General features: G+C 39.1%; 1 protein-coding gene across 4 annotated transcripts in view; it reads left to right on the top strand.

Moving 5' to 3' along the window:
- HADHB (hydroxyacyl-CoA dehydrogenase trifunctional multienzyme complex subunit beta) overlaps positions 1-25189 on the top strand; it is a 38556-nt gene extending 13367 nt beyond the window's left edge. For 2 of the 4 annotated variants that reach the window (XM_024764532.1, XM_024764533.1), the window contains 12 exons: positions 1313-1412; positions 6368-6412; positions 10221-10320; positions 13638-13725; positions 15069-15256; positions 15595-15775; positions 16753-16874; positions 18963-19042; positions 19122-19169; positions 19879-19966; positions 20291-20365; positions 21451-21775. In XM_024764532.1, coding sequence (XP_024620300.1) covers positions 1313-1412; positions 6368-6412; positions 10221-10320; positions 13638-13725; positions 15069-15256; positions 15595-15775; positions 16753-16874; positions 18963-19042; positions 19122-19169; positions 19879-19966; positions 20291-20365; positions 21451-21699 — 1364 coding nt within the window. In that variant the 3' untranslated portion in view covers positions 21700-21775. Of the gene's footprint in view, positions 1-1312; positions 1413-6367; positions 6413-10220; positions 10321-13637; positions 13726-15068; positions 15257-15594; positions 15776-16752; positions 16875-18962; positions 19043-19121; positions 19170-19878; positions 19967-20290; positions 20366-21450; positions 21776-24416 lie in introns of those variants that run through there. The other 2 variants (XM_024764534.1, XM_024764535.1) reach the window with 2 other exon arrangements.
- Positions 25190-25410: the final 221 nt, after the last annotated feature.

Genomic DNA, 25410 nt, shown 5'->3' with positions numbered 1-25410 from the left:
ACATGGCAGCAGAGGACATAAAGAGGGAACTTTAGTTTTACTCTCCATATTTTAGTTATGTTTATCTTTCTCTTCTTTTAACCACCAGGATATGTTCATGTTTTATTTTTTAATTAAAACATTAGAGAAAGGTTGCTCTCTTTTTTTAAAATTTATTTTATATATTTATTTTTGGCTGCGTTGGGTCTTTGTTGCTGCACACGGGCTTTCTCTAGTTGTGGCGAGTGGGGGCTACTCTTCGTTGTGGTGCACAGGCTTCTTATTGCAGAGCACGGGCTTCAGTAGTTGCGGCTCGTGGGCTGTAGGCATGTGGGCTCAGTAGTTGTGGTGCACGGGCTTAGTTGCTTCGCGGCATGTGGGATCTTCCCGGGCCAGGGCTCGAACCCGTGTCCCGTGCATTGGCAGGCGGATTCCTAACCACTGCGCCACCAGGGAAGCCCCAAGGTTGCTCTTTTGATGTTAGAAAATAACTAGACAAATTGAGCCAGAATTCAGGAAGCATTCTGGGTTTTTGTAGAATGGTAGTAGTCACCAACCAAATGCCTTTATTTCTACATAGAAAAGCAAGAATATTAAGCTATATGAAGACTAAATGATATCAGTCATTGTAACTTCTAATATTAAGGGCAGACTTAATTGGTTGCTTTCAGTGGAATAGATTGTCAAACATTTGATTAAAAAAACCCAAAAGGGCTTCCCTGGTGGCGCAGTGGTTGAGAGTCCACCTGCCGATGCAGGGGACACGGGTTTGTGCCCCGGTCTAGGAAGATCCCACATGCCGCGGAGCGGCTGGGCCCGTGAGCCATGGCTGCTGAGTCTGCGCATCCGGAGCCTGTGCTCCACAACGGGAGAGGCCACAACAGTGAGAGGCCAGAGTACCGAAAAAAAAAAAAAAAAAACACCCAAAAAACAATTTGTTAATGCATAAACAACCTTATCATTTTTTTTTTTTTAGTTGAAGTGGTTTAGTAAATGACAAATGCAACTTGGCATTGAATGATATAATTCTTCTTAGAATGTCTGTCTTTAAAAATGTAAAAAGTCATTTGACTTCATATATTTTATTTTATTTTTTTAAGATTTTTTTGATGTGGACCATTTTTAAAGTGTTTATCGAATTTGTTAACAATACTGCTTCTGTTTTATGTTTTTGTGTTTTTTTTGTCCCCGAGGTATGTGGGATCGTAGCTCCCTGACAGGGATCCAGCCCGCACCCCCTGCATTGGAAGGTGAAATCTTAACCACTGGACTGCTAGGGAAATCCCTGACTTCATATATTTTAGTTAATTGTTCTTTGAACTTTCTCTTAAAGCTGTCAAGGCGAAATCAAAGCAAACCTTAGCCAAACCCAACATGAGGAACATTGTGGTGGTAGATGGTGTCCGCACTCCATTTTTGCTGTCAGGCACTTCGTAAGTATGAAATGATTTTGCTACATGTTCTTTCTTTCTGTCTTTTTCTTTTTTCTCTCCAGGTGTATTGAGGTGTGGTTAACAAATAATGACTGTATATATATATACACATTATGGAATGATTACCACAGTCGAGTTAATTAACACATCCATCACCCCATGTACTTTATTTATTCCTTTTTTTTTTTTTTTTGCGGTACGCGGGCCTCTCACCGTTGCGGCCTCTCCCGTTGCGGAGCACAGGCTCCGGACGCGCAGGCCCAGCAGCCATGGCTCACGGGCCCAGCCGCTCCACGGCATGTGGGATCTTCCCACACCGGGGCGCGAACCCTCGTCCCCTGCATCGGCAGGCGGACTCTCAACCACTGCGCCACCAGGGAAGCCCTATTTATTCCTTTTTTTAAGGCACTTTCAAAAGGGATCTTTGTCAGTGTAACCCAGGAGGTAATACTATTGCTAGTGGACTAATATATGAAAAACATTTTCATGAAATTAATACAGAATAAGTCAAGCCAGTGGTGAAATAATGTGACAAAATTTGTTTTTTTATCCATTCTGCTGAGTAAGCCTCATGTAGTGTTAGATTGAACCAGTCATATTTTAAAAACCTAGTGTGGGACCAGATAGTTTGCTTCTAACAGAGATATCCTTTCCTCATCTGAAGATAAGTACTGTACGTTGTTTCTGTGTCTCTTCAGAAGTTTGAATATGGAGGATGTGGGCCCATGGGCATTCTGAAGGGCCTTTAATCTGTGGCTTTGGTTTCCTGGAAATTATCAGAGTTGGAGTTGATGGACTGGTCCAGACCCTGGTACAGCACAACCCCAAATAAATGGAATAAGGATGATCCTAGACCAGCCCCCAGGTTCCCCAGAACCAAACTGCTATTCTCCCTAGACTTTTCTCCTCCTTTTTTGTCCCCAAGTGAGGCCCAGGCTGTCAAAAGTTGACGATGGACTTTGGGAACTAGGTGCAAACTAAATGAAACATCGGTTCTATTCTGTTTAGATTGTTCTATTGTTTGTATTTTGAAGTAACAGTTACTAACTTAAAAATATTGCTAGGGAATGCCAGGCATCTGCTAAAAATAACGAGACCTTTCTTTACTAATATGGGAAGATCTTGAAGATACGTTAGGTGTAAAACGCAAGGTTCAGAGCAGTGTATATAATGGCACCATTTGTGGAAGATACAGACCTGTGTGTGTGTATGTGTGCACGCGCATACGTACACAAACAATAAACATTCATTTTTAAACGATGGTTTAGAACCTAGAGAGTATTTTTCTTATGTAAGTGAATGCTGGTGAAGTTTCTTCATTCTCCCTCTTCTCTCAATATAGTATTAAAACTTTCCTGTACTGATACAACAGCAGTAAGAGTAAGAATCTGAAGCTTTAGCGGCAGGGAAGTGATAAGAGGGGATCCTCCCTGTACTCAGCAGTAACACGGTAGGAAAAGAAAGATCCATCAAGAGAAGAAAGTTCTTGGCTAGGAAGACCATTTTTTTGTAAGGGCTGTTTGTATACTGTGTAGAAGTTTGATTCCGACTGTTTTACTAGCTGTTAAAAAAAATACAAACATGCTCAACTATATTTACTTATATTATTTAAACATTTGCTTTGATAATTGGTATTTGCGTGAAGTTTGAGATATTCAGCACGTTAGCATAGGGTTTATTCCTTTTGCTGTGTTTTATTATTGTGTTTTAGTTTAATTTAGGATCCTAATTGAGAAAGAAGATAAAGTTCATGAGTAATTTAGTGACACAGAGAAGAGCATTGAGTAACATAAGAAAATATAATTAATAGAGAAGAAAGAATAAAAATTTTAAGGTAATATTCATGTACAGAACAAAAGTGACCAAAAAATAATATAGAAGGAAGAATTTATGAAGAAGACAAATAGTTAAGTCATATTATTAATCTTATGATTGAGGTGACAAATAAGTCTTCTATAATAGAAAATCATTTTCTAGGTAGAAAAAGATCTTTTTCTGTTTAATTTGAAGAAGCTTTGCTTTCAACTTGAGTGATATTTGAAAGGCCAAGTTTTTCTTAGAGGTAGAAAGCACTTTGGAAGCACTCCTAGGCATACACTGCAGCAGTGACATTTGGGAGTCTATCAGGCATCCTGGTAGAGAGGGGTATAGGAGCATGAGAATAAAGATTGTAAAATGCTAAATAATTATGGTTCAGACATTTTAAAATTGACACACAACTTTTTCCCAAGTTCTTCTGCTCTAAATTTGAGGGAACTGGTTTTACCTATGAAAGATTTTTAAAACTACTGATGATTCTTCTGTGATTCAGAGTAAAAATAAAAACAGTTTTGGATTTTTTAGGTTTTAATTTTTAGGAATTTAAAGAATGAATATTCTTATTTAATCCAATGGTTAAATCTTTGACTTAAAAATAAAGGGCAGTTGTTGAGAGTCCGCCTGCCGATGCAGGGGACACGGGTTCGTGCCCCGGGCCGGGAAGATCCCACATGCCGCGGAGCGGCTGGGCCCGTGAGCCATGGCCGCTGAGCCTGCGCGTCCGGAGCCTGTGCTCCGCAACGGGAGAGGCCACAACAGTGAGAGGCCCGCGTACCGCGCAAAAAAATAAATAAATAAAATAAAGGGAATTTATTTTTTAAATTTAAATAGACAAACAGAGTTCACATCCACATCTTGGTTTCTAAATACCCATTCTTCAGTAGAAGGAACCAGGCTTCCTAGAAGAATGACTAGGTCTGGGCCAAAAAAAAATACAGGATGCACCTGGAGCATTTTGGAGTGCCAGAAAGTAAAGAAGTGCTTAAAAAAAATAGGGCTTCCTTGGTGGCACAGTGGTTGAGAGTCTTCCTGCAAATGTTAGGGACACGGGTTCGAGCCCTGGTCTGGGAGGATCCCACATGCCATGGAGCAGCTAGGCCCGTGAGCTACAACTAATGAGCCTGTGTGTCTGGAGCCTGTGCTCCGCAACAAGAGAGGCTGCGATAGTGAGAGAGAGGCCCACGCACCACAATGAAGAGTGGCCTCCGCTTGCCACAACTAGAGAAAGCCCTCGCACAGAAATGAAGACCCAACACAGCCAAAAATAAAAATTAATTAATTAATTAATTTTTTAGAAAATGGAGCATGTCAATAGGACACAGGACCGGGAATCCCCTGGCAGTCCAGTGGTTAGGACTTGGTGCTTCCGTTGCCAGGGGCCCAGGTTCAATCCCTGGTCAGGCAACTAAGATCCTGCAAGCCATGCGGCTCCGCCAAAAAAAAAAAATAGAGACAGGACCAACCTAAAATAACTTTCAATGACAAAACCTGGAACAATTTAATTAATAAGTTATCATGGTATTATACCATAACCCAAAGAATACATCAGATATCTATGAGTTCAATCTGATATAAATAAATGATTGAATAAAAAATAAAAGAGAAGGGACAAATCTTTCTTAAAGAATAATTTCAGGGCTTCCCTCAAAAAAAAAAAAAAAAAGAATAATTTCAATTAATACATGCAGAAGGAATGAGGAAAATAAATAAATCACCATTAGAACACTACAGGAATAATTGCTGCAACCAGGATCTACGAATGAATGCTAAAATTAGTGGGTGAGAAATGTTAAGAAGAAACAAGATATTTGCATAGCCTCAACTCTCTCCCCTCAAGTATTTATTAACTACTGTGATGATTTTAACATGTGTCCATAATTTCTTTGTTACTTTTTACACTAGGAAGTAGAGCTTAATTCTTCTCCCCTTGAGTAAGGGCCAGAGTAGTGACTCATTTCTAACAAATTGAGTTCAGAAAGGGAAAAATAGTGAAGAAAACTGTACTTTAACCAAGTGATCAAGTTAACATCACCAGTAATAAGTCATGTTGCTATCACGTACACTCTGATAAGAAGCAGTGGGAAGCGCACTTTACCTCTGTGATACACTTCCCTCATATCCATAACCCCAGTCTTCCAAGTGTCAAGGTCAAGAAAGATAAGGAAATACTGAGAAACTTCACTGATTGGAGGAGATTAAGGAAGCATGACAACAAAATGCATAGAAGCATGACAAAAAAATGCATAGATTAAGGAAGCATGACAACAAAATGCATAACGCCCTTTTACTGGAACAGACCAGTAAAAGGGCGTTAGTGGAAAAACTGGTGAGGTCCAGATAAAGTTAGTAGCTTAGTGAATTGTATTGTGCCAGTATTAATTTCTTAGTTTTGACAAGTACATCATGGTTATGTAAGATTAGCTTTAGAGGAAGCAGGGTAAAGGGTATACAGGAACTCTGTTCTATCTTTCCAATTCTTTGTAAACCTCAAATTACTTCAAAACAAAATTTTCTTAAAAGTCCTAATGTATTGCTCATGTCCCTTGAGACATCACAAAATAAATAATGAATTTTAAAAAAATAAAATAAAGGAGGGCTTCCCTGGTGGCATAGTGGTTGAGAGTCCGCCTGCCGATGCAGGGGACGCGGGTTCGTGCCCCGGTCTGGGAAGATCCCACATGCCGCGGAGCGGCTGGGCCCGTTAGCCATGGCTGCTGAGCCTGCACGTCCGGAGCCTGTGTTTCGCCAACGGGAGAGGCCACAGCAGTGAGAGGCCCGCGTACCGCAAAATAAAATAAAATAAAATAAAATAAAGGAGAACTTAAAAGGTGGGGTTTAAATAAAAATATTTTATTAAATAAAATATTAAATGTTAAATATTTAACACGTGTCATGCTGAACAATACGATAGTAGGCAAGATTCTTGTTCGCTTCTTAGCCAGCTCTAAAGGAGTCAAGGCTTGCCAGACTTTTAAGGCTGACAAATAGCAAAGTCACACTATTTCTTCATTTGGGATGATGTTAAGTGCATTTATAGCATCATATGTTAGATTATTTCTTTAGGTATTTCAAACAGAATGAAAAACATTTTTTATTAAAGCTCTAGGCTTTTGGTTTAAATTATTTTCTTTCCCCAGATATAAAGACCTGATGCCACATGATTTGGCTAGAGCAGCGCTTTCGTAAGTAAATGCAGTTTCATTTTAGTTCTTACTTCATTAAAAGTACTCTTCTCCAGTTTTTACGCTTGAAATAGCATGTTTAATGGAATTTCCATATCTAAGATATGTTAACTTTTATGTGGTGAGAAAAAACAGTAGATTTTATCAGATTCATTTATTCTTCATTTTAGCCATACGTGCTACACAAATTCAACCAGCTGGTGAATGTCAGCGACCTTTATTTTGTAGGCGTGACTGTTTCTTGGCATGACAGTATTCCTTAATGAGTACTGTAGCTAGCTGCCGGTTGTAAACAATGTAGGGCTAGATTGATCAGGCTGGTCCTGCGTTGATCAGGCTAAATACAATACATATATTTGATGATTATCTTAGAAACTTCATACTGTACGAGGATAGCTGAACAAATAATGCAAATACAGATGCAGAACCTGTGTATACAGAGGACCAACTGTACTCCGCCATTTTATTTAACGGACACGAGCATCCTCAGATTTTGGTATCCCTGGTGGGATGGTATGTGGTTATTTATCTAGAAAAAAGCCTAGAATGAGCCCTGAAGGTTTTTGTGCAAACCAAATAAAAATGTAAAATTAGATGTGGTTGCATGAGATTCAGATGGAAGAATAATTTGATGAGAGTCAACATGTAAGGCAGTATCATTCATTGATGCTTTGCCTTTGTGTCTTTAAGCAGCTACAGGTCTTTCATAGTTTGAAAAAACCCTTCTTTGTACCTTTTTGCCCATCTTGTTCTGTTTGTCCTCTTCCTGCCAGCCTCTAAGAATGAATGAAAGCAGCAGTTGCTTTTCTTTTCTTACTATCCATTTATTCTCCTTAATCCCATAATTGCTTCCATTCCCATTGCTCTACAGTATCTATACTTTGGAAGCTTCTCTTAATAATGACTGTGTAATCACTAAACGCACCAATGTTTTCTCAGACCTCAATGACTTTGTCTTCTGTAGCATTTGACACTTTCAGCTGTGCTTGAAACTGTCTTCCTTTGACTTCATGTTACGCCATTAGGGTTTTCCTTCCATTTTCTGACTGATTCTTTTCTACTTCTTAAAAAACTGGATCCCTTCTTCTATCTCGTTTTTAAAGGTATTTTGTAAGTTTTAGTCCTTAGAACTTTGCATTTCTCTGTATGCATGCTTTTCCCTAAAAATCTCATCTACTTAATCTTTATTTTTTTATGTAGAGGACTTCCAAATCTCTATATTTGACCTGTTTTCTTAGGTATCTCAAGCTCAGCATGTAAAAAATAAAAATTATCTTTTCCCTGAAGCCAGCTTACTTTCCCATTCCTGATAATGGTGCTGTTTCTGATTATGGTCCCAGGCTGGAGATTTACAGGTTTTTCCTCAACTTTCTGTCTTAAAAAATGTCAACTGTACAATAAAATTGAAAGTGAACACCTAAATACCCCTCACTTAGCATTAATAAGTGTTATTATTTTGCCATGTTTTCTATAGCTATATGGTTTGAAGCATTTGACATTGTTTCAGGCATCTTGATGCTTCAGCCTTAAATTCTTCAGCTAGTACTCCTAAGAATGAGGACCTTCTCTGTTATCCACAATACCATTACCATAGCTAAGATGATAATGATTGTATGATAACTTCTAGTATCCAGTTCATAGTCAAATCCCCCACCCTTGTTCCAAGAATGCCCTTTCTTTTCATTTTTTTTTTTTTCCAAACCAGGACCTGGTCAAAGTTCATATTACAAATGAACATGTCTCTTTGGTCTCTTTTAATTTAGGATATCCCTCCACTCTACCCGCCACGAGAGTGACTTTTTTGAAAAGACCAGGCCAGCTGGCCTGTAGAATGTCCCACATTCTGGATGTTTCTTCGTAGTAATATTTAACTTTCCTCTGAATTTTCTGTAAACTGGAAGTTAGATGTCTAAGCTTGATCAGATTCAGGTTAAACATTTTTTGGTAAGGATGCTTCATAGGTAAAGCGCATGGGTATTGCATCATGTTAAGAGGTGCATGATGTGTAATGTTAAATCTAATCACTCGGTCATGGTGATCAGACCACTAGATCTCTTGATTATAAAGGTGTATTTTTTTCCTCTGCAATTAGTAAGTCACCTGTAAAGTGATATCTTAACACCATGTAAACATCTTGTTCCCCAACAACCTTTGACCAAATGGTCTTAGCATTCATTGATAATTTTTGCCTGGATTAGTTATTACATTAGAGATTACAAAATTATGACTTTGATCATTCTTTTATTCCTCCTGTATTTATTGGTTGGTATTTTTCTGTAAAGAACAGCTTTCCTTTTTTTTTTTTTAAGTGATGTGGACTTATAAATTTTTATTTATTAATTGTGTTAAAGCCAAGCTTGGTCACTGTTCTTTTTGAAGCTCAGATTATCCCATAGTTTATCTGTGGGAGTTCCTTCAAGTTGGCTTCTATGGCCCCTTTGTTTTTTAGTATAATATTGTTTTTTGAGTGTAATTTGCATACAATAAAATGCACATATTTTTAAGTGTATAGTTTTATGAATTTTGTCAAATGTGTACACCCTTGGTCCTGTTTTTGCTATGGTCCCATTAATCTTTGAGTGCTTTCTTATTTTTGGCACAAAAAAGATCAGAGAGGTTCACTTTGTACTTTTCTTGCCTTAGACCTGGCCTCAGTCATTTTTTAAAAAGTTAATACCTTTAGGGCTTCCGTGGTGGCACAGTGGTTAAGAACCCGCCTGCCAATGCAGGGGACACGGGTTCGAGCCCTGGTCCGGGAAGATCCCGCATGCTGTGGAGCAACAAGGCTCGTGTGCCACAGCTACTGAGCCTGCGCTCTAGAGCCCGCGAGCCACAACTACTGAAGCCTGCGCGCCTAGAGCCCGTGCTCTGCAACAAGAGAAGCCACCTCAGTGAGAAGCCTCTGCACCGCAACAAAGAGTAGCCCCTGCTCGCCACAACTAGAGGAAGCCCGCACACAGCAACAGAGACCCAATGCAACCAAAAATAATTAATTAATTAATTTTTAAAAAAAAGTTAATACCTTTGCTAGTAAATGGCATTTAGAAACCAAGGCTGAGTTCAAGATGTGCTCATTCCTACTGGAGTGTTATTGCTTCTAGTCTCTACCAGTGATCAGAACTAGAAAAATATATGTTATTTAAATTGTGTTTATATTGATATTTCAAATTTAACATAACTGGGATTTTACTCTTTAATTTTCTATTTGTTTCTCTTTTCTTCTTTTTTTAAAAAATATTTATTTATTTATTTGGTTGCACCAGGTCTTAGTTACAGCAGGTGGGCTCCTTAGTTGTTGCATGCGAACTCTTGGTTGCAGCACGCATGTGGGATCTAGTTTCCTGACCAGGGATCAAACCCGGGCCCGCTGCATTGGGAGCTCAGAGTCCTAACCACTGCACCACCAGGGAAGCTCCCTCTTTGATTTTTGACTGAAAACTTTGGGTTTATGTATCTGTTTTATCCTATTTCAAATTATTTTTTTTTTAATTTTTTTATTGGGTCATAGTTGATTTATAATCTTATGTTAGTTTCAGGGGTACAACATAGTGATTTAAAACTTTTATAGATTATATTCCAAATTATTTATGATTCTTCCTATTTAAATTGAGCATCAGAGGTTGACTTTTTAAATTAGACTTTAATTTCTTTGTTAAGGCGCCACACGCTTGTCAAATTAAGGAAAAGATCCAATCTCTACTCTTAAATCCAAAGTTAACCTTTTATCCAAAGTTAACTGTAGTGCTTTACGTTATGGCACTATCTTGAATGTGTGAAATGTTTCTTTGCTTTGGACTTCTGCTGGCAGGGGTTTGTTGCATCGGACCAGTGTCCCAAAGGATGTTGTTGATTATATCATCTTCGGCACAGTTATACAGGAAGTGAAAACAAGCAATGTGGCTAGAGAGGTGAGTAAAACAAACTTTGTACTGTTTAAAGATTGATAGGAGAATCAATTTGAGTTTTAATTAACAGAATTTGCTCTTTAAAAGTTTTTAAAATTCATTAAAGTTATATTTGACTTAAATGTGATTTTACTACTTGAATTATTTTATATTTAAAAGAATTATAGTATAAATCAAATGATGTACACTATACTGGAATATATTTATACTATATACCAAATCAGTTATTTAAGCTGGTTTGTGATATTTTAGTTTGTTTTCTCTTAGGGAAATAGAGATTATGACAAAGTGTGGTTGATGTGACTTTTAGTAATGCTAGATATTGTGGCCTCTAACTTAAAATTTCAACATTTTACAAAGAACTTATTTCATAACACGGTTTTTGTTGGAGGTAGCCTTGCTTATTCATTTTTTCCCTTTGACTAGATGGCACATAGAGCAGTTTCTTTTTTTAACTATTTCACAGGTGTTTACTTTTACCCTAGTTGGCAAAGCGCCATGTAGTGTTTATTGGGCAGCTGAGATATGACAGGCCTTGGAACTTCTGCAGCATGTTCTACAGGCATTTCATAGTGAATAGTCCAGAAACATTTTCTGGGCTTTGTTTCAATTCAAAAGTGGCTATTTGGGTAAAGTTGGCTCCAAAGCACATTTCAGTGTGCTAAGCGTTTTCTTTATTTCTGGTTTGTGCTTGCCATATTATTGTGTTCTGTATAGTTGGAAGGTCAGTAACTTTCACCGCTGTCAGCCAAGAGAAGGGGAAACGAGCAGGACTGAAAGTATTTGTTTTGTCCCCCCTTTTTACTCATCAGTATATGTTAAGACTGCTCAAGGCCTGGTGTTACCGAAGTCCGCCATAATCAGCTACTGTATATTGTAAGGGAGGCAGGAAAGAATTAAGAACAGGAAGAGAGGGGCTTCCCTGGTGGCGCAGTAGTTGAGAGTCTGCCTGCCGATGCAGGGGACGCGGGTTCTTGCCCCGGTCCGGGAAGATCCCACATGCCGTGGAGCGGCTGGGCCCATGAGCCACGCCCGCTGAGCCTGCGTGTCCGGAGCCCGTGCTCCACAACGGGAGAGTCCACACAGTGAGAGGCCCATGTGCCGCGAAAAAAAAAAAAAGAACAGGAAGAGGGTTTTTTTTCCCGTCCTGATTTTTTTGTTTTTCCTGGACCTTCACACTTCTAAATGTATCAGATATGACAACTTCATGAGTATATCAACATTTTCGACTTTTATATTCTGAAAAAAACAAAGTGACTCTTGTAAGAGTGCTTAAAAAGTAAATATTAAATCTGTTTCAGTTTTCTCTATATTTCTATTCTATCCCAACACTAAAGCCATAATGCTTTTTTTTTCTAAATTTTTTTCTGGAAATTTTATGTCCATATGCAAATCTCAGCTATTGATTGACATGTGGTAGATTTCTTCTCCCAGCTCTGTACTAATACTAAAGGCTAAATTGAGGGGATATATTGTAAGTATGTCTCTCTATAGTTGTTTTGTAACCTAAAGGCTACTGTGACTTCCAGCTAGAAAACTTTAAGCACCTGTTGTCTGTATTAATAGTGTAATAATGAAATCCTGAAAGGCTTCTGCTGCTGAGTTCCCATGAACCTGACTTCACTGAAAGGCCTCAGCATACTTCCCTGCTCTCCAACTTAACTAAGAGGCATTTTCCTCCTTTCCCCTCATTGTACTATCTAGAGCCTAAGCTTGCCTTGAGAGCTATTCAGACTTTAAATAGAAACATGTAGACAAGGTTCACCATCAACCACTTCTATTTAAAGTTCCTTCAATCTTGAGAGTCATCTGGGGCCAAGGGTGTGACACAGGCTAGAAAGGACCACGTGAGGATCAGGCCATTACAACCTCAGTGCCCTTTACACTTGCCCCACTGGGAAGCTCTCCTCCCCTTCCCCTTGGAGACTTGCCTCTCTCTTCCTTCTGGGTTGGTTTACATTGACAGGCTGAGGTGCAGTTGCCAGCGGGTAGTTTTCAACAGAGTGTTGGGCACTTAGTATCAGGCCTCACTGGAAAGACCAGAGTAAGGTCATGTTGCATGTACACTACGGTAACACATTTCTGTCCCTGTGGATTATGGTGAATGGTGGTAAATGCAGTAACTAGTATAGGTAGTATAAGTATGAAGACAAAAATCAGTTAAGAAGCAGAACCCTTTAATCTCAGCTTTGGAAACATGTTAACCTTACCAAATTATAGAAAATCTTGTATTCTGAGGATAAATAGTTTGAGAAAAAGGCCACTAAAAATTAATTCCCTTAATAGGAACCAGAATTTCATAGTAAATGATGGTGGGGGAGATGAGCTGTTGAGAGCTTTGTTTTTAAAGTGAAAATTTAATATTATAAAAGTAAGTATTTTATTTTTGCACCTATGCATTAGTTACTTACATAAACAAAAATGGAATCAGGCATTCATTGTTTTTTTGGCAGCATAATTTACTCAATAAATAGTATAATAAAATAATAGATGTCCTCATGTCCATTTTTAGATTAAAGGAGGGCCTCTGTTTTTCTCAAGGCCCCTCAAATTACTCTCCTTTGAAGCACCTCTTGTGTCATCATCCTGACCAGTTTTCTCATTTCCAGTTGTTAACTGTTAACCCTGATTTATCAGAGGTTCACTTGAGGCTCAGGCAGTTTTCCAAAATTTCTTTCATCAACTTGAACTCTTGCATGTTTGGCGTGTTTTCCAATTCCTCTTTGCGTTGGATCACGGTGTGCTGTCCTGAAATATCAGGCAGTCAGTGAAAGTAGAGACGCGTGTAAGCAGGCAGGGACCTGTGTGGGAATCTGTTCATGAGGAGTCAGTTCTTCAGAAATGATTTTCATGTTTGATGACTTTGCTTTACTACTAAGCCTTATAACTGCAGGAACATAGATCATGAGAGCCCCACACCATGATATAGGTCATCATTCCCTCAATTGTGTGTAGCAGGTTTACTTTAGGTTTACTTGCAAATTTAAACAAGTTAAAATCAAATTACATATTAATGTCCTTAAAGCTCTGAGAAAAGCATTGCTAAGAATTTAGGTGAACTGCAAGACTGTTGTAGGCTTGTATACCACACTAGAAAATGGCTACAAGGAGCTTGGCAGAGTGCTTGTCGGTTAATAGCTAGACAAAAAATTAGTAAACCGTTTCTGTGATGTGCTTAGTTTTATTTTAAATATTACTCTATGGATTATTGACCTCAAATCCTTTCCTGATGTACCATACAATGAAGTATCGCTTAAAGTGCCATTTACATGTAGCACTGCCTTCCTAAGTGATGCTTTCATTCACTCTGTTTCCTGAAGGCTGCCCTTGGAGCTGGCTTCTCTGACAAGACTCCTGCTCACACTGTCACCATGGCTTGCATCTCTTCCAACCAAGCCATGACCACAGGTATGTTTTTTTGACCACAGAAGGTACATGTTGGTTCTCCTTTGTCTTTTATATGATCATTAAAAACTACTCTTAACAGAAATAAATGATCTGTGTGTTTCAAAAAATAAGGTAATGTTTAAAGTTTTTGTTTTTGTTTTTTTTGCGGTACGCGGGCCTCTCACTGTTGTGGCCTCTCCCGTTGCGGAGCACAGGCTCTGGACGCGCAGGCTCAGCGGCTACGGCTCACGGGCCCAGCCGCTCTGCAGCATGTGGGATCTTCCCAGAGCGGGGCACAAACCTGTGTCCCCTGCATCGGCATGCGGACTCTCAACCACTGTGCCACCAGGGAAGCCCAAAATTTTTTGATTTTTGACAGTAGTTCTCAGCCCTTTTTCCTGCCCTCCGTACCTGAGGACCACAACCGTTCTTGTAGCTTCTCCATCAGTAGTGTGGCTGGCTATCTCAGGGATTGTTTATTGGAGGGATACTTCCAGATTTGAGGCATCAGAAGTTTATAACCTGCTAGATTTTAGTTAGGTGATTCTAATATGATACTCCCCAACGAAGATTGTGGCCTTCCTCCCTCTACCATTGTCACAGTGATAAGTCACTGCTTTAGGTGATACAACTCTTTTCCTCTACTTTTTCCCCACATCTAGGCATTTTTATAATTAGTTACAAATTCTCCTAAAAAATGTAGCAAATCTGTGGGACATTTTGTAGCATCAACCCTTATTGTGAAAAGACAGGAAACATGAAAGATATGGTCATCATGTGCTCTCTTAGTGACATCAAGTCCAGGTTGCCACCTAAGGGGTGGCAGGGGATGAAGCCAGAGGCAGGGATGGGGGCATTCTCCACTCCACGCAGCCTGGGACTGCTTCTGGGTAAACTGACACAATACTTGCCAGTGGCCATAAAGAGGGAAAGGGGCTGTCTGCTATCTAAAAGCCAGAATTTCTCTAGCTTCTAGTAGAAATTGAAATTCTCTTTATAGGAAAAAAGTCATTATGGAAACTAAAGCTGGGAGCATATAAAATATGCCCAAAGTTCTGGTTTAGAATACGATTTGTTTGAGAGTTGGTCCAGTGGATACTTCCGGAAGTTGATGTCCATACAGCCTGAATGAAACTTGTTTTTCTCCAGTGCGTTGAATGTATTTTTAGTCATTTCAAAAACTTACCCTAATCCCTCTGAAGAGTTAAAAACCTTAATTACACATGTTGTACAATGCTAGTAACTATCATACGAATTTTAAATCAAGAAGCCTAAATTTAAAAAAAGGAAAAGCAGCTTAAATTACCAATGACCTGTTTATCTATACAAGAGATGCTCATGTACCTGTGCCCTGTGCCCTGTAGCTGTCGGCTTGATTGCTTCCGGCCAGTGTGACGTGGTCGTGGCAGGCGGTGTAGAGTTAATGTCTGACGTCCCTATTCGCCACTCAAGGAAAATGAGGAAGATGATGCTGGATCTCAGTAAGGCCAAGACTCTGGGTCAGCGATTGTCTTTAGTCTCTAAATTCAGATTGAATTTCCTGTCACCCGAGGTGAGAATTGTGAACGCTTACATAAAGACTTGTGTTGCCGAAGCATCCCATTGCAGAGATTTAGACTTAGGGGAGACAGCATGGGTTCAGCTATGCTCTAGCAGTTGCAGATTCTGTTAGTTACAGGGAAGGGTTAATTATTTGGTCAAGATGGAAAGAAAGAAAAAGTAGTGGTTCGAAGATTTGAATTTGTAAGCCTTTTTAGAGATGCCCTGCTCAGAAAGAACTTCCCTTGTCTTAGTCTTGATTGATAGTAGACTTTAACTTTCCCAAATAACCCTGGGTGTGGTATAGCACCTGTGAACAGTGTGCCTGGTCCTGAATATCTCCTTTCCCAGCTTCCAGCAGTGGCCGAGTTCTCCACCAATGAGACCATGGGCCACTCTGCGGACCGACTGGCTGCCGCCTTTGCTATTTCTCGGCTGGAACAGGATGAATATGCACTGCGCTCACACAGCCTGGCCAAAAAGGCACAGGGTGAAGGACTCCTTTCTGATGTCGTGCCCTTCAAAGTACCAGGTGAAACAGTTTGCTTCACTTCGTAGGGGAGAATGCTCTTAATGCTCTTGATACGTGTTAGGGGGTTCTGCATTTCTTCTAAAACTCCAAAGACCCCGAGTGACTTTCCAGTAAATATGATGGTTCTCTTTCCAAGACACTCAGCCTTTATTCTTAAACATGGACTCAAGTTTCAATCCTTGTTGTAACAGTAGGTAAACATTTTTTTTAAGATTTTATTTTATTATTTATTTATGTATTTATTTTTGGCTGTGTCAGGTCTTAGTTGCAGCACGCGGGATCTTTGTTGAGGCATGTGGGCTCCTCGTGGCGGCGCGCAGGCTTCTCTCTAGTTGTGGCCTGCGGGGTTTTTTCTCTCTAGTTGTGGTGCACGGGCTCCAGGGTGTGTGGGCTCTGTAGTGGCGGTGCGCAGGTTCAAGGGCGCGTGGGCCCCGTAGTTTGCGGCACACAGGCTCTCTCGTTGAGGCGCGCGAGCTAAGTAGTTGTGGTGCTCAGGCTTCGTTGTCCCAAGGCACGTAGGATCTTAGTTCCCTGACCAGGGCTGGAATGCGTGTCCCCTGCATTAGAAGGTGGATTCTTTACCACTTGACCACCAGGGAAGTCCCTGGTAAAACTTTTAAAAAGAGAAATTTTTACGTCTCCTTTAAATCTTGCAGATATGTTTTAGTTCTTATGTGTATGCCTGTTTTTAAAATTCTTCATTCATATCTCTTCTGTATAGAAGAGCCAAATGTGAATGAATATCTTAAGAAAATAGGGTATCCTTTCTAATGTTAAATCATTTAGATTATTTCCCAAAAGTCTTAAGAATTTATTTTCAAATTTGGTAATACCTTGATAACTATGAAAGGCTTTCTTTTTAGTGAATATCTGTGGTTTACATTTTATTTGTTCTTGTAATTTTTAAAGTGTATTTCTCTGGAGAAGATATATAATGCTTGTTGTGCCTTAGAGTTAAAAACTTCATATTTTTATAGGAAAAGATACAGTTACTCAAGATAATGGCATTCGTCCTTCCTCCTTGGAGCAAATGGCCAAACTAAAACCTGCATTCATCAAGCCCTATGGCACAGTGACAGCTGCAAATTCTTCTTTTTTGGTAACTATGTGTGGTATATGTGTGTTTACTAGTGATCTTTTATATTTGTGTACTCTCAATAGAAAAGCCTGAAATAGAGTTATTTGTGTGTATTATGAATAGAGACTTAAAAATATACTTCCTCATTACAAAGATAATATTAAAATAGAATTACAGTTTTTTAAAGCCATAGAAGTCTCCTGACCCAGTCACCATTCTGTTACAAAAAAGCTGTTCTCTTCAGGCACTTCAGCAGTCAAAAAACTTAGACTGCCTGTGCTAGGCACTGGAGATGAAAAGAACCGTTTATTGTAATGTAGTGAGAAAGTGCTGTGAAGGCTATAAGCATAGACTCTTGGGGAAGATACATAGATGGGTGAGTCAAAGAGGCTTCTTAGAGGAGGTGACCCTTGCTCAGAGAATCTTGAAGGAAGAGTACAAGCCAATTCAGGTAGTGTATAAATGGCATTCTAGGCAAAAGGAACAGCAAATGAAAATCAGGAGTTAGTTACGAGAGCAAGGACCTCTTTGGGGAAGAGCTTGGTTGGAACATAGGATATGAATTCAGGGAGTCGTATAAGACTTGGAAAGTAGGCAGAGAGAGTGACGAGATACATCTCCTAGCTCTGATTGTTAGAAAATTATGTTTTATGCCGGCCCCCAAATTACTTTCCTATAAGCATCGTGGAATAAATCTACCCTCGTTTTCTGTTGTTGTTATTTTACTTATATGCAGGTAGCTTCATGTCCTTGCTTGGGTTTCTTTTCTTCTCCTCAATTGAATGTCCCTGCTGATTCTGCTTCTGCTTGGGAGATGTGGTTTTCCTTCTCCTACTACCTTGGGTGTAGTCTTCTGGATAGAGTTCATCTGGTCAATGTTTCTTTGACAGTGTAACTCCTCTACCCAGGTATACAGTCTAGAAACATAGGCAAATGTTTGACATATTTGACTTTGGTAAATGATGATTTAATGCCTGCTCTTGAGCTCGGGCAAGGGTGCCTGAAGTGGTTCCAACAGGATGATGTACCACTCTGTAAAGCCTGAGTGGTGAAGGGCTGGTTAGGTGATTATTTCCAAAACCAAGTTGGATGATAGGGCCATATGGTATGGGTTACACTCTTGGCAGATCTGAGCCCCCTTGATTACTTGTGGGGTGTGCAAAAGGTTCAGGTTTATTCATCAAAAGTCAGAAACACGAATCGTCAGAGGTAATGCATCACAAATACGTGGATTTTCAGAGGTTTTGTTAACGCACCACATTCACTGCAGTTTTGCACAACTGCACATTGAATATGTTATTGATGTGATATCATTATGTATAGTCACCTGTGTTTCCAGACTTTATGCCCGCCTATCAGTAGTGGCTACATAGCCTCTTCACAGTTACTGAGTTGTAAAAATATGGTCTGATGTGGTAGAAATTGTTTTGATTTTGCAAATTCTAGGGAGTAGTTTCCTTTCCTTTGGAAAAATGGGTTTTTTTTTTTTTTTGAGCTCTCTTTTTTGAAGCAATGGTAAAGGGCTTTTGTGAGTGGTACTTCTTTGTCCCCCAACTTCTCAGTTGTCAGTTGGAAGAAAGCACGTTGGGTAGGTCCAGAGAGGGAAGGCCATGGTTCTTATGTTCTCAGCTATCTACCTATTTCTTCTTCTCCGATTGTTATAGTCTATAAATAGAAGAAAATCACCTCAAAGCCACAGGCAGAAAGCAGCTGGGAAACAGTCCAGAAAATGTAAAAATCAATCAGTAAATGAGAGATTTTTTTGGAGATTGTTTTAATTCATAAAATTCCTCATATTCTGCACTAAAAGCAAAAAACTTTTAGTTTATCATGAACACATATTTCTAGAGTTACCTATTCTCCTCATCCATTTTGATAATTATGGTACTTTCTGAATATGCTCTTGTACCCTCGTCTTCCAAAAGTGGGTCGGTGTGTGTGTTTGACTTGTGACCTAACGATGGATAAAATGAAAAGGTTTTGTTATATAGAGGCACTGTATAAGTGTCACTGGTTGGTAGATTTAGGAACAGGGCATAGAAGGTGGCTGAATAAAGACCACCAGAGAGGCTGCAGAATTTAACATTTTTGTTCCGGTCAACATTTCAGACCGATGGTGCATCTGCAGTGCTGATTTTGGCAGAGGAAAAAGCTCTGGCCATGGGTTATAAACCGAAGGCATATTTGAGGTAAAGTAAGTGTTCAAATAAATTACCTCTGGTTTCTTTATTTTAGTACTAGAGCTAACTCCTCTCTTCTTTTACCTAGGGATTTCGTGTACGTGTCTCAGGATCCAAAAGATCAGCTTTTACTTGGGTAGGTAGCAGTGTGTATCCTAGGATTATAATGAAAAATACTTGGTTACCAATGTTTCTTACATAGATTTTAAAGTACATTAAGCCCTGAGTTCATAATTGGCTTGTGAGTTGGGTTTTTTAAATAATAATAGTCTTTTATGTTGCTTTATCATTTTATAGTTTTGGAGTCTTTTCCACTTTTTCCTATACTTTTCTACTTATAATTAAAATATATGTACAATTTTGTATTTTTGTTTTACATTAAGATGTCATAAGCATTTTTTTCATATTGTCACACACTCTGCAACAGTCTTCAGAATAGCTTTTTATAAAAGCCTCCTAATGCTTAGACTCCTCTCCCTCCCTCACGAGGCTCTACCCTCACTAGCCTCCATTATGTCCTTTAACTAGCCATACCCCTTCTGATGCTCTACCCTTTGAACTCTGTGTTCTTCTAGCTCTTCACATTATTAATTTGTCCTTCTCATTAATTGTTTACTTGCTTATTATCTATTTCTCTGAGTCCAGAATATCAACTGCAAAGGGCAGAGGCCGTGTCTGTTCAGTTTAATATTGTATCACCAACACTTAATATTTGTACAGTAGAATCAGTGAGTGAGTGGAAGACACTCTGATAATTATGTAGAACTCAGTTTGGGGAATATGAAGGAGCTCTTAGGTTAAAAATTAAAGTTTTAATATTGTATCACTTATTTTTTTCTTTTCAGACCAACATATGCTACTCCAAAAGTTTTAGAAAAGGCAGGATTAACAATGAATGATATTGATGCTTTTGAATTTCATGAAGCTTTCTCAGTAAGTCACTTTAAAGACACATATCAAAGGACTATAATCATTTAATATGAGTAAAACAAGAGTGGAGCTTTATATTTGACGTACTGATTTACACTGCTGGGAAGGGCGTGATGGGAGGAATCCAGGGCCACACACACAGTGCTAAAAAACATACCTTTTGAAGCTGTCACTTTGAGGCCCTTCAAAAGTACCAGATTGTTTCTTTGGGAAATATTCACTGAAAACTGATTTAAAGATTTGCTTAGCTTTAAAGTTAGACAAACTCAAAGAACGCCTTGAGGGACATTACTAACAAGGTCCTTATTGAGTTATTTTCCTTTCTAGGGTCAGATTTTGGCTAATTTGAAAGCCATGGATTCTGACTGGTTTGCACAAAACTACATGGGTAGAAAAACCAAGGTAAGTTTCTGGTTAAACATATGCTCGAGGAACTTCCCTGGTGGTCCAGTGGTTAAGACTCTGTGCTTCCACTGCAGGGGGGCACGGGTTCGATCCCTGGTTGGGGAACTAGGATCCTGCATGCTGTGCAGTGTAGCCAAAACACAGCTTGAGTTTCCAAAGCACTTTACTATTTGGAGCTTTAATACCTGCTGATAAAAATATGAAGAGGAAAGCTGCTGCTGCTTATGCAGAATTTTGTGTTTCATTACATATATTTATTTCTTAGTTGAAAAATACCTCCTGGAAATTCTTTAGAAAAAAATAAAAGCAAGGATAAAGAAGGTGTGGCACATATATACAACTGAATATTACTCAGCCATAAAAAGAAACAAAATTGAGTTATTGGTAGTCAGGTGGATGGACTTAGAGTCTGTCATACAGAGTGAAGTAAGTCAGAAAGAGAAAAACAAATATCATATGCTAACACATACATATGGAATCTAAAAAAAAAAAATGGTTCTGAAGAACCTAGGGGCAGGACGGGAATAAAGATGCAGGCGTAGAGAATGGACTTGAGAACACGGGGAGGGGAAAGGGTAAGCTGGGATGAAGTGAGAAAGTGGTATTGACATATATACACTACCAAATGTAAAATAGCTAGTGGGAAACAGCTGCATAGCACAGGGAGATCAGCTCGGTGCTTTGTGACCACCTAGAGGGGTGGGAGAGGGAGGGTAGGAGCGAGACGCAAGAGAGTGGAGATATGGGAACATATGTATATGTATAGCTGATTCACTTTGTTATACAGCAGAAACTAACACACCATTGTAAAGCAATTATACTCCAATAAAGATGTTAAAAAACAAAAAATAAAAGCAAAATTTTAAGTTGTCTTTGTTCATCCATTCTGATGTTAGATGAAAAATAAGTGGGCCCTGGCTTTCAGAATTGATTTAGACTCTTTCTTTTGCAGTAAAATAACTTGTGATTTGTCTTAAGTTAGTTACTTCCCTTTATTGCCATCACTACTTGTTAACTACGAGCCTTGTCTGATTCTTAAGTAAACTCATCTTTATATTTGTGTCTATTTTTGTGGGAGCCAGGTTGGATCGCCTCCTTTGGAGAAGTTTAACATCTGGGGTGGATCACTCTCCCTGGGGCACCCGTTTGGAGCCACTGGCTGTCGGTTGGTCATGGCAACTGCCAACAGATTACAGAAGGAAGGAGGCCAGTATGGGTTAGTTGCCGCCTGTGCAGCTGGAGGGCAGGTATGTCACAGAAGCATCATAGGAGCTTCCAGAAAGTCATTTCCTTGGAAACAAAACAAATTCATCCAAGAATGTTTGATTTAGCTTAATTTGAAACAGTCTTAGAGCGAGTTTTCTGATGACAGACAACTGGGAAAAAAGCAGCCCATTGGGCTTCCCTGGTGGTGCAGTGGTTGGGAGTCCGCCTGCCGATGCAGGACACATGGGTTCTGCCCCGGTCCGGGGGGATCCCACATGCCGCGGAGTGGCTGGGCCCGTGAGCCATGGTCACTGAGCCTGCGCGTCCGGAGCCTGTGCTCCACAGCGGGAGAGACCACAACAGTGAGAGGCCCACGTACTGCAAAAAAAAAAAAAAAGCCCATTTTTGTGGGGAGGGAGTACAACTTAAATTCTGATAGTACTTTGAAAGGAAGAATCTATTTAAATCCAAGTTATTTTTTTCCCCTAAAATAATGTTTATGTTTTTTGTTTATAAAAGTTATATATGCTGCTTATGGAAATTATGAAAATACAAAAAGTATTTAGAAAATAAAATTATAATCACTTATAATCCCCTCATCAGACACTATCATTATTCACACTTTGATATATTTTCTTCTTTAATAATAAAATTTTATCCATTTATCTAGTCACCATGAGATGTTATCCATAAAATCTCTCCAAGTCTTTCTTGAGAACTGAACTATACCTTAATGGAGAATTAATTTGCCTCTGGATAACCTATTGCTGTTTAGCTGAGGAAAATTATGGTTTTCTACAGATTTTTTTTCTATCTGCTTTACTTGTGTTACTGACGAAACTTCCTACCTGCCATAGCATTTCACGTGGGAATAAAATCCAAAAGGAAGGCTGGTTGTAATCTTTTTTTTTTTTCCAACCCTGATGGAAACAGATTTGATTTTTCTCCAGATCACAGAAACTATCTGTTGCCGACCAAGATGAATAAGATACGTAAAAGTATAAACATCTTACGTTTAAAAGCCTTTATTTATGGCTTTTTCTCAGAGACTTTGAAGAAGCAAGGGATCAGTTCTTTTTAGGTTGGAATATTTTAGACTTCACAATCAGAAGTATTTTCTAATCTGTTGTAACTTCATTTACAGAAAACCATGGTAAATCAGGACTGGAGCCCTCCCTCTTATCTTCCTATGCCAAATTTAAATGTGGGAGGTAACTAGTGCATAGCATTGTACACAGTGCATAGTCCACATAGGTTAATGTCCTTTGGTTTTGAGTGTTTGTTCCCTAATTTTTTAATCTAGCACATAGAGGATTAATAACACAAAACTAGGTGCTTTTGTGGGTGAACAAAGAATAATATCCAGTATTATTACTTACCTCTAGAAGTTTACAGTATAGTGAAGAAGGAGATGATACATCTTAGAAACTAGATTAAACTTGGCATTGTTTCATCAAGAGCCAAATGCGTGCTACAAACATGATTAGGTCAAAGGAGGAATCCATCATTGTGGATCAGGGTTTCTCAGCTCTGGCACTAGTAACATTTTGGGCCAGATAATTCTTTGTTGCGGGTGAGGGGACTGTGCTGTGTGTTGTAGGGTGTTTAACGTCTCTACCCACTAGATACCAGTAGCAAACCACCCCCCTCACTCCACCACCCCCCCGCCCCCCTGCCAACACACACAGTTGGGACAACCAGAAATATCTCCAGACATTGCTAAATGTCCTCTGGGGAGGGGAGGGAGCAAAATCACTGCCGTTGAGAACCACTGATCTAGTGCAATATAAAAGATTTGGAACATGAAAACAACACAGTTGAAATAAAACAGGAGAAGGAATATTCTACCTTATTATGGGCCCTTCTAGGACAACCCCAAGTCAGTCAATCCTTCCCATCCATATTCTTTTGTTTGCTTGTGCCTGTAGCAAGGTATTTAGCAGTTTGTTTTGAACTACAGTGTATATTAGATTGAGGATACAGACCGTGTAGCAAAACTTTGTACCCACACAGTGTTCAGCTTGGTGCCTTATAAATAATAGTTGTTTAATAAATATTTGTGGGGATTGAATTGAATCTAGAAGCAGGGAGGTTAGTTAGGCTATTTAACTAGTTTGATAGCAGTCCAAAAGATAGAATGACTATGATTATCAGATAGGATTTAGACTCATGAAGTCATTAATTTCTATACTAGGTTTCAACTAGGGAGATAACTTGGATATAGCACTGTGCCTAGTACTAGGAAAGGGATTTTCTACCTTTTTACCTTTGTGGGACCTCAAATCATCATCTTCACCCGCATAGAGTAGTAAAGAAGAGACCAGGTTTTGGAATCATCTGGTTTCAAGTCCTGACCCTGTTACTTAATAGCTTTGTGGATTTGGATGAGTAACTTAACCTCTCAAAGCCTCAGTTTTCTTACCTAGGAGAGAGAGAAGGCTGTTGTTGGATTCACTGTATTGCGTTTATTTTTATACAGCTAAAAAAGCCCCTCTGGCTTATTTTAATAGTAACCACTTACGGAGCATCTACTAGGAGTCAGACCCTTCTAGATAGACTCTGATACACATGTGTATACATGTACGTGTGTGTGTGTATACATACATTGTATGCTATCTAATGCTCACAAAAATACTCTGAAGTGGGCACCATGAACCCCATTTTAGAGAGGAAGTTGAGGTTCAGAATGGCTAATAACTTTCCCAGGATTGCACAGTATTTGAATGGCAGAGCCAGGATTAAGTTCCAAAGCCTATATTTTTCCCATTGTTCTATGCTGCCTCTGTACTGGCTGGATTCATTGCATTTGATTGCTCTAATTGAACTTTTTTTTCCTTTACAGGGCCATGCTATGATAGTGGAAGCTTATCCAAAATAATAGATCAAGAAGAGGTGACCTGGAGTTTCTGTGCAGCACTCACCCTAGGCAATGCCATTTCAATGCACTACTCAGTGACATCCGTAGTTCCTAGCTCCTCTTAGGAAAACAAAATTTGTGGCCTTCTGTTAAGCACTTTGCAGTTAAACCTTGCCAGTGTTCTGAGCTTTCCAATAATCACGGCTTATTACTCTTTCAGGAATTTCTTAGTTACCAGAATCTCTCAACAGTGATAAGTTTAAGCAATTGTGTTTGGTCTCTATTTTTATGAAAGACTGAATGAGTGGTTGCAATTTTGGAAAGAATTTAGCTGAGATTTGGAATCACCTTTGTAACATTTGCAAATTATAGCTCATTCCTATTTGTGACCTAAAGATAAATGTTTTCTATAAAATACAAACCAACGTGCCTAAATTTAACTTAATTATGGAAAGGTAATTTAGAATCTAAACGTCACTGAAAATTTACAGTAAATGTTTAGATATATAAATACCATGTTGGTTAACCTTAATAAAGTAGAGAAGTATCAGAGAACCATTTGCATTGTTTTATTAGAGGTAAAAGGTGGTTCTCTTGCTTAGGGACAGATTTTGCCTTGGATTACTCATTTGTAACTTCTAACCATTTTAGTCAACCATGAAACCGCTAGGATCATAAAGAAGGTCCTGCTTTAGAATAACACCATTTTTTCCCCAGTGCCCAATTGAAATAAATTTATTTTATCGTTTGAAGATGTTTCTGTTTGCCGGGTTTAATGAAATGTAAAGAAATTTCAAAAATTTGGTCAACATACTAAAAATTCTCTGTTTTTTGACAACCGAACTGCATTAAATAGCATGTATGCTAGTGCATTGCAGAAGCAAAAGTCTCAGTTGCAGCTGTTCATGGAATTTCATTTAGGTCTGTGAAAGTTACTGGCAATCAGAATCATACGCTAGTTCAGGGACAGATTGGGCAA

This window comes from Neophocaena asiaeorientalis, unplaced genomic scaffold, assembly GCF_003031525.2.
Source record: "Neophocaena asiaeorientalis asiaeorientalis breed wild unplaced genomic scaffold, Neophocaena_asiaeorientalis_V1.1 scaffold345, whole genome shotgun sequence".
Lineage (NCBI taxonomy): Eukaryota > Metazoa > Chordata > Mammalia > Artiodactyla > Phocoenidae > Neophocaena > Neophocaena asiaeorientalis.
The sequence above is the reverse complement of the archived record's forward strand: the minus strand, read 5'-3'. Positions and strand labels throughout refer to the sequence as shown.